Source organism: Pseudonaja textilis, chromosome 1 (assembly GCF_049901715.1).
Source record: "Pseudonaja textilis isolate UNSWEBS1 chromosome 1, rPseTex1.2, whole genome shotgun sequence".
Taxonomy (NCBI): Eukaryota; Metazoa; Chordata; class Lepidosauria; order Squamata; family Elapidae; genus Pseudonaja; species Pseudonaja textilis.
The window spans coordinates 254,195,393-254,203,539 of record NC_141990.1 but is presented as its reverse complement, the minus strand read 5'-3'; the positions used below and the strand labels follow the sequence as shown (position 1 = coordinate 254,203,539).

Here is an 8,147-nt window from a genome sequence, read left to right as displayed (position 1 = left end):
GCCCTCCAACAAACTTTTCCACCACTTCTCTCTTTGGGTTGTTCCACAAATTACAAAAGAGGGGCTGGCTTCCACTTTGATATATTTGTTCCCAATGCACAGGACTATTGAATCAACTACTTTCTTGGAATAATTGGTGCAAGAAGATAGTTTAAAAACCAGGCCAAGAATATCCTTGTTGTGCTTTTCCCCCTGGGACTCTACTTCAGTAACTGAAGAAGGTAGAAGGCATTTGACCTAACAGAAGGCAATACATTAACATTCAGTTTGTGGCTTAGAATAGTTTAGACAAAAAAAAAGTCTCCTGGGAAAATGGTTCCAAAAATTTATTTGAATATTTAATTTACAAAAAGAAAAAAGAAAAGAAACAGGAATCATATATCCTAGTTGCTGTCCTACGCAAACTGAATAAGCTAAAACTGCATATAAAATCCATGCCCACTTAACATACTATTATCGATGTAATAATGAAAAAGCAAGGAACCAGTGGGGAAGATAATAGAAACAAACATTACATACATTCTTCTTAGAGATTGTCCAAGTAGCCAATCCCATCCAAGATCATTTCTCTATACATTCCATATTCCCTTAGATACACTGCATGTTACCATTCAATAGAAATATTTTTTATATTTTATTGAATTTAATTGTTAATCTTTTTTTCATTCACTTCTTTCCTTGACCGATTTATCCCTGAATTTCTCTCTTCCCAAACAGAAATGAACAAGAAACACTGAAGACACATACATATATGCTGTCTTTGGTAGGGATGCTTATGTGGTTAAAATCAGTAATCAATTCTCAATTTATTTTACAGAAGTTATGCAAGAAAGTCAGCATTACATTTGGCAAAAGACAGAGAGATCTTTACAGTTTGCTTGAGTGTTACTGGCAGTCAGAGCTGAATATGTAAAATGAGTCTTCTACATTGTTTAAAAATAGTAATTTCCTCCAAGGGTTTAACATACTCATAAGAGCAATATTCCTTTAATGAAATAAAGCCAAAAAATAGATTTACTATAGAGGAAGCCATCTCATCCCATTGTCCTCTTTGCAAATGATACAAACTGGAATTAGTGCTGCATGTCCTGCCTGTTTTATCATCAATGTGACAGGCTGAGAGAGCTAGAGAGGGCATGTAATGGAAACTTCTAAATCTCCAAGACCAAAAATTTCACAGTGTTCTAGGTGTATGAGATAAAAAGCAGCATAAACAAAACTTACATCGCAAAGCCAGCTGAGGCTTACATCAGTTCCTTATCAGAACTTCTGGTAAAGTTCGACTGAAGTCGCACAACAGAGCTTTTGACTGGACTGTGCACTTCCCAAGAATATGAATGAAAAATAAGCGTAGCCTTCTATACTGGGTCTTTTCTGAGATTAATATAGAATACCTTCCCATGAATGTTTGCCACTAACTGCAAGCCAGCTAGCATTTTCCTCTATCCATACCTGCCATGTTCCCAGTAAGTGGAAATGTGACCTAGATACGACAGGTGGGAGCTGGAAAATTGACCATGCTCAGTACAAAACACCCGGATATAATTTGTACAGTACAAATGAAATATGTACTACGGGGGATAATCACCATCACCAATTTGGCAAAGGAATCAAGAAAATCTCTTTTCAAAATGCATTAAAAAGTATGATAACAGGCTGCAGGGCAACATAGAGTCACAATATATTAGCAATTTCTGGACCCATAAACATTTATAAAAGCATCAGCAAATTATTTTAAATATAAAAGGAGTATGAATAGATCCTTTCAATCTTTTCTCCTGCATAACAACAACAAAAAAGCCCCACATGATTTGTAGTGTAATAAGTCAGATGAATGATCATGGTATTAAGGCATAAATGGTAGGCATCCGTTTCTATTGTCTCAGCTCAACATAATTAGCTGGGAAAAGCCCATATCTGCCTTTGCAGACTCCTCTCCACCAGCCATCATCTATCATTTCAATATTGGTAATGATATCATCTGGATCAAAAGAAATCTCATCATCCCCAGCTGTGGAAGAAAAAAACCAGAAATGTTAGAAGGTTTAGCAGAAGGACTTTGAAACTCAGGTTTAGGTCAGCTGATTTTGTTTTTCTATACCCAGACCATATGTTTCAACTCCCATCCCATCCTAGAATGAACCATCAAATAATAAAGGCATGAGCAGAATCATTTTAAAACTCAACAATTGAAACCCAGAGAGAAACGCCTGAATAAAAGGAAATCATCTCCACCAGACAGAAAACTAATCTAGCAAGAGATCAAGGTAATAGCCTAGATCTTTTAATTAAAAAAATATGTCTTTTGATTGTGGACAGGAGAATAAGTCCCACTGAAAAAGCGTTGCCACTATCAGGAAGGAATTCCAGACTTTGGGGGAGTAGCCACTGGCTACGCCCCTTTAGGTGGGTGCTGCCTCGTGGATACAGAGCAGCCCACGCCAAGAGACTCCACAGACTTGGCTCAAAAGGAAAATCATGTTTTCAAGCAAAATATATACATTTGTGTTTCACAGATTGCAAGTGCTGAGAAACAGACCGGAAACATCTTTAAAAAAATTTTTTCCCAAGCCCCCGAAACTCAGAACTTATCACCACCTTCTTCCAGGTAGGTTATAGTTTAAAAAGCGCCTTTGGCATACACAGGTGATCTGATAGGATCAGCAGAAACCGCACAAGCCAGAAAAGTGAGAATAGCTCTTGCTCAACATTTGCAGCAGTGGCTCCTCTTTCTAAACTCAGAGTAGCCTTCTCTGCAGATGATGCACAGGCAGAGCTTCTGAATTAACACCTCAGGCCTGGTGGAGACTTTATACCTAGACAGCAGCTTCTAGAAGAGCTCACTCTGTACCTCATTCTACGTAGGTAGTCCTCAACCTACAACCACAATTGGGACCAGAATTTCCGTTGCTAAGCAAGACCGTTCTTAAATCATGCCCAAGTTTTTTTTTTCTTTTTTGGCATGATTGTTAAGTGAGTCACTGCAGTTAAGTGGATTGTGTAGTCATTTGGCAAATCTTGCTTCCCCACCCTCACCCCCCTGACTTTGCTTGTCAGAAGCTGGCTGGGAGGGTCACAAAATGATGCTCCTATGGCCCTCAAGACACTGCAATCATCAGATACGTTGTCAAAACCCTGAATTTGGATCATGTGACCATGGGGATGCTGCAACAGTTGTAAGCGCGAGGACTGGTTGCAAGTCCCTTTTCCCAGGGATGTTTTAACTTTGAGTGGTTGCTAAATGAATAGTTGTAAGTCGAGGATAACCTATAGAAAAATTATACCGAAGCAGCTCTTAATAAAAGCATGATGAACGGACATGAACGTAGCAATTGAAAAGACCCTGTTTTGGTTCCAATTAGCAAGTAGCCCAGGAGGATATATGCATCAGATCCCAAAGTCAACTGGTGCCATCAATAGTGCTGATACTACCATTATTCTTTTTTTCTCCAGAAAATCCAGAAAAGGTTATTTGGAAGAGAGTGGACCTCTAGCCCAATGAACGAAGACAGACAATTCTGTAGAAATCAGAGCCTAAATATGTTCTGAACTAGAACTATAAGGCTAGCTATCGTGTTACTTACCAGCCTGATAATCATATAAGGCTATAGCTGTTATTCCAAGGTCATTTTCATATTCATAAGCAGTTTCATCTAAAAAAAAAAAGATACATTTCACTATAGGACTTTCAAGTCTTCTTATTTTGTACATGGTCTGGCACTTATGAAGGTCTCCATAGTGGTACAATTATACTGAATCATCAATTATACCGAGCCATCAATGTAATATTGGCATTTTTACTGCACCCATTGGGAACAGCTACTTAGAGCATCCTCACAATCTACTATTTATTAAGCTCCATGCTGCTTCAAGAGGCAGTATTTTTCAAATACTTATTTTAGTTGTTAACTAACATCGATTCACCTATACTGAGCCCTGCAACCAGGTGAAAAATTTGACAATAAATAAGTTTTTCTCATTCTCAGCCTATTTTGCTTCTTAACATTTCTATCTTGCCCCTAACCTCCAAGCAGTTTAAGGAAGCATGCAGAGTTTTCCTTATACTGGCAGAGCCATGGGATCACATCCTAGAGCAACATGGAGTTTCCCAAAGCTTCTGAAGTGAAAAGAGAAGCTGTTTAACCTGCTTGATGCTGGTTTCCTACGGTAGCCTCTTCGTACACGGTCCCTGATTCATAGGCCGGCTCTCTCTGACTAATTGCTTCTTGATAGTCAGATTCTTCGGCTTTGCTGTCCTGTTCTGGCTCATGTACATTTGGAAGACTTGCATTGGAACTTTTATAACCAGATTCATAGGAAGCAGCATCCTACACAAATAAAAGCAAGCATTACACAAGACATCAAAAATATTTGATTATGAACATTATCCACTGTGATCTATTAAGCAATACAAAAAAAACAAAAAACCAGAATAATAGGACACCATGCACTATTCCCAAAAGTGGTGGGTAGGCTGGGGCAAAAAAAACCAACAACACTACATCTGATTTCATCTGGAATGTAACGTTTATTGACTTTAAACTAATTTAACAGACTGCTTTCCATAGTTCTTCCGCTTCTGTCACTTTAAAAACTACTGTTTGACCATTTTGGACACATGTTGGAGGCTCCACCAGAAAACTTTTAGGGAAATATATGGGGTCTCCAATAGGGTCTCTCAGATGTAGTCAAATATGCTGAGAGCCCCTACCCTATGGGAATGGATTTGAGAGGGGACAACAACCTGGTTTCTTTGAGTCTGCCTCCAATCTTTAGAAAGGCATTCAAAACAGGGCTGGGCTGCAGAGTGCTTGAAGGAAAATATATTGGGCTGCCTAGCAGATATTTAGTCAGTATTATGCCTCGGTTTCTGGAACATACTTTTTGAGTCTGCAAAAGGGGGCAGTCCCTACAATAGTGTAATAAATAGATATGGCTGGTGCATTTTGTGCAAGAGCAGCTAACCTGATTGGCAGCACATTTGAGGGCTCAGGAAAAGTTGTCGCCCTACCTTACCCCCACCTACATTATGGACTTCTCTACCATATTGTTATGTATAACTAATCAAGCCTGATATAGATACTGTAGATATTTGATTGGTTTATATGTTGGTTTATATAGTTTATATTGGTTCATACAATCTAACAAGTGTAGCTTTTCCAACTCACAATGATACAGGGCAACCTGTTAGAATGGATTTACCTATTTTGTTTATTATTTTACTGGAAGAAGGGAATGAATGTCATCAATATGCTACACAAAATGCCTTGGAAAAAGGACTCTGACATTGAAACCACCTAACCTACCTCGTAGATTACATTTGATGGAACTTTTTCTTCCACTGCTTGTGGAGATAGAGGTTCAGGAGGATTCTGTGTCTTGGATTTGGCTTTTTCCTTTTCAAAAAAGAAAAAAATAAGGTATGATTTACAAAAACTATTACGTAGTTTAAACATACACCAATATGCACAAAAACATACTTTTTAAAGGTAGAGATTATGAAAAGCCATCTGGCTGCAGATGGTCCAACTTAATCACAGTTATTTGAAGATACGCATTCAAGATGCAGAAGACTAAAACTGAAGATAACCAATATGCCGAAAGTACTACCTTGGATTATGATCACCCCGGATACTGATTCAAGTTCTTCATGATAAAACTACATTGGCGAGGACAAATAACTGAGGCAGAGATACTACCTAGAGAGCAATAATCATGAAGATGGGAGTGAAGGGAAGAGGATAATTGTAGTTCATGTTACAATGACATCATCATGGCTTCTTACAAGCACTTAGATTTGCTCGTGAAGTGTCATTATTGGATTTTCCATCCCAACTCTCTCACTTGGAATGAGATGGCTCTTATGTTTTTTCCTCCATCACGGCCTTTCTCTGAGGACTTCATAACATGCAATTGCATTGGGAATACATCATTCTTTTTTATTCCTTTTTCTGAAACCTAAGGATGTTGTGTTTGCTGAGAACCAAAAGTCAAACTTCAAGCTTATATAAGTAGTCCTTGTCTTACAATCGTTCCTTAAATGATGATTCAATGTTATGATGGCCTCGAAGTTACAACCACTGCAACTCCCATGGGGCTGCAATTCAGCTTGGCAACTGGCTTGCATTTACAAGAGCTGAACATCTTGCACTGTGATTGTGATCTGCCACTTTCCCAGCTGGCTTCTGACAAGCAAAGTCAATTGCGCAATGACCATTTGATTCACTTAATGACCATGTCAGTTACTTAACAGCAATGATTCACTTAATGAATGTGGTAAAAATTGCAGTAAAATCAGGTCTGGTCACTTGATAAAGGACCATATTGTTTAGCAATTAAAATTCCAGTCCCTTTTATGGTCATAAGTCAAGGACTACCTGTATTTTAACACATGTCCATGGAACACCACGTATTTAAATACTGATAAACTGCCTTCGGACACAACCTTTTGGGTGGGAAGGCAGACAATAAACACGGCATGTAAATTTATGTAAACATTTTATGAATCAAGTCTATAAATCTTCACCTGCCTTGTTGACCTCAGAGTTGGGGTTTATTGTTTTCCATCTTTATCAGGGATTGTGTAAGGTAAATTAAGCCATTAGAATACTTGTGCATTGTATTACAGAGAGCACATGCAGACAGGGAATTTCTTTTTACATTTATGTCTCAAAGAGACACTGTGGGTGGCACAAGACAGGCCATGCTGGGAAAGGCTGCCTGCAATTTCCCCCAGATTATCTTTAAGATGCCTTTCATGACTTAAATACATTCTAAAGGGTAGCCATTGATGAGCAATAATCTAAAAAAATAATTAAAATCATACACAGAGGTACCAGATTGCTTTTCTATTTCTTTGGTTGAATTGACTTTTTTTTCTTGCAACTCAGCACATAAATAAATAAAAGTGCCAATTTTGAGAAGGACAAAACTGTTATTTTTCAGGAACCAAAATTACTATAGAGAAGATAGCATTCATCTCCCTTCAACAAATTTAGTACATCTTTTTCAGCAGATTCTGCATATCTTATGGCAAATCTACCTCAGAATGTTACCAGGCATGCAACTCAAATATCAAAGGTAACCATATTTTACCAGAATGCAGCTAATACTTCCCCTTTCTCTTTAAATTTACCTGTGAAATGCAGCTTTTATGATATATTGTTGAGGTCAACAGCTTAACAGAATTCAACAAGAATAGAATAATATAAAAGTCCTGGTTAAAGATCCTGTACATATTATATTAGTATATTATATTAGTATATATCTTAATGACAATAATATAACATGTAATAATATTACATTATAATAGCCAGTTTGGTCCAGTGGTTAAGATACCAGGCTAGAAAACAGAGACCGTGAGATCGAGTTTTGCTGTAGGCATGAAAGCCAGCTGGGGTGACTTTGCGCCAGGCACTCTTTCTCACCCAGTCCATCTCATATGGTTCTTGTGGGGAAAATAGGGGGGTGGGAAGGTGTGCTGGGCATATTTGCCGCCTCGAGTTATTTATAAAAATAACAAAGGCAGGATTCAAATAAATAAATAAACAATACATAAAATAATCACCATTAGAGCAGTGATCCACCTCCCCCCCCAACCTTTTGGGTACCAGGGACCGGTAGCAGAAAAAGGTTTTCCTGCAGACCAGAGGGGACGTGGTTTCACATGCTGCCTCCATCCCATGGATGGGGCGTTACCTTTTTGCACGGCCCAGTGCCGGTCCATCCCAGGGCTTGGGGACCCCTGCACTAGAGCTATAGTGAAAGGGATATGTCTTTCCCGCAGGCTACAGATCTGCCTCCAAGAAAAGATCATGCTACCAACATAGGCGGGACAACTGCCTTTCTTTGTTCATAACAGGAAGGCCAATGCTGAAGGCAGACATTTGTTGAAAAGGAACAGTTCTATTGCTTGCACTGCAAAGGTTCCCCCCTCTTCTCAAAATGTTACTGTAAAATTCTCCACATAAGAGTAGAATTTAACCAAGGGCTATTACAGCATTTATACAAGATTCAAGCACAACAAGCAAACAAGAAACTCAAGGGTTAATTTATCTAACAGCATCTCTGATGAATTTATCCTGAATGTCATATTTGGAAAGCTGGCCATTGCTCTGTGATACTAGTTGTGGCTCTCCAGATATTGC

At 38.6% G+C, this 8,147-nt stretch overlaps 1 protein-coding gene across 5 annotated transcripts in view; it reads right to left on the bottom strand.

Moving 5' to 3' along the window:
* Positions 1-311: 311 nt before the first annotated feature.
* The window catches only part of CTTN (cortactin), a 32,257-nt gene continuing 24,421 nt past the window's right edge, over positions 312-8,147 (bottom strand). For 4 of the 5 annotated variants that reach the window (XM_087921315.1, XM_087921317.1, XM_026706787.2 and 1 more), the window contains 4 exons: positions 5,307-5,396; positions 4,145-4,328; positions 3,585-3,653; positions 312-2,011 (listed from right to left, as the gene is read on the bottom strand). In XM_087921315.1, the coding sequence (XP_087777441.1) occupies positions 1,875-2,011; positions 3,585-3,653; positions 4,145-4,328; positions 5,307-5,396 (480 nt within the window). In that variant the 3' untranslated portion in view covers positions 312-1,874. The remainder of the gene's footprint in view (positions 2,012-3,584; positions 3,654-4,144; positions 4,329-5,306; positions 5,397-8,147) is intronic. The other variant, XM_087921316.1, reaches the window with a different exon arrangement.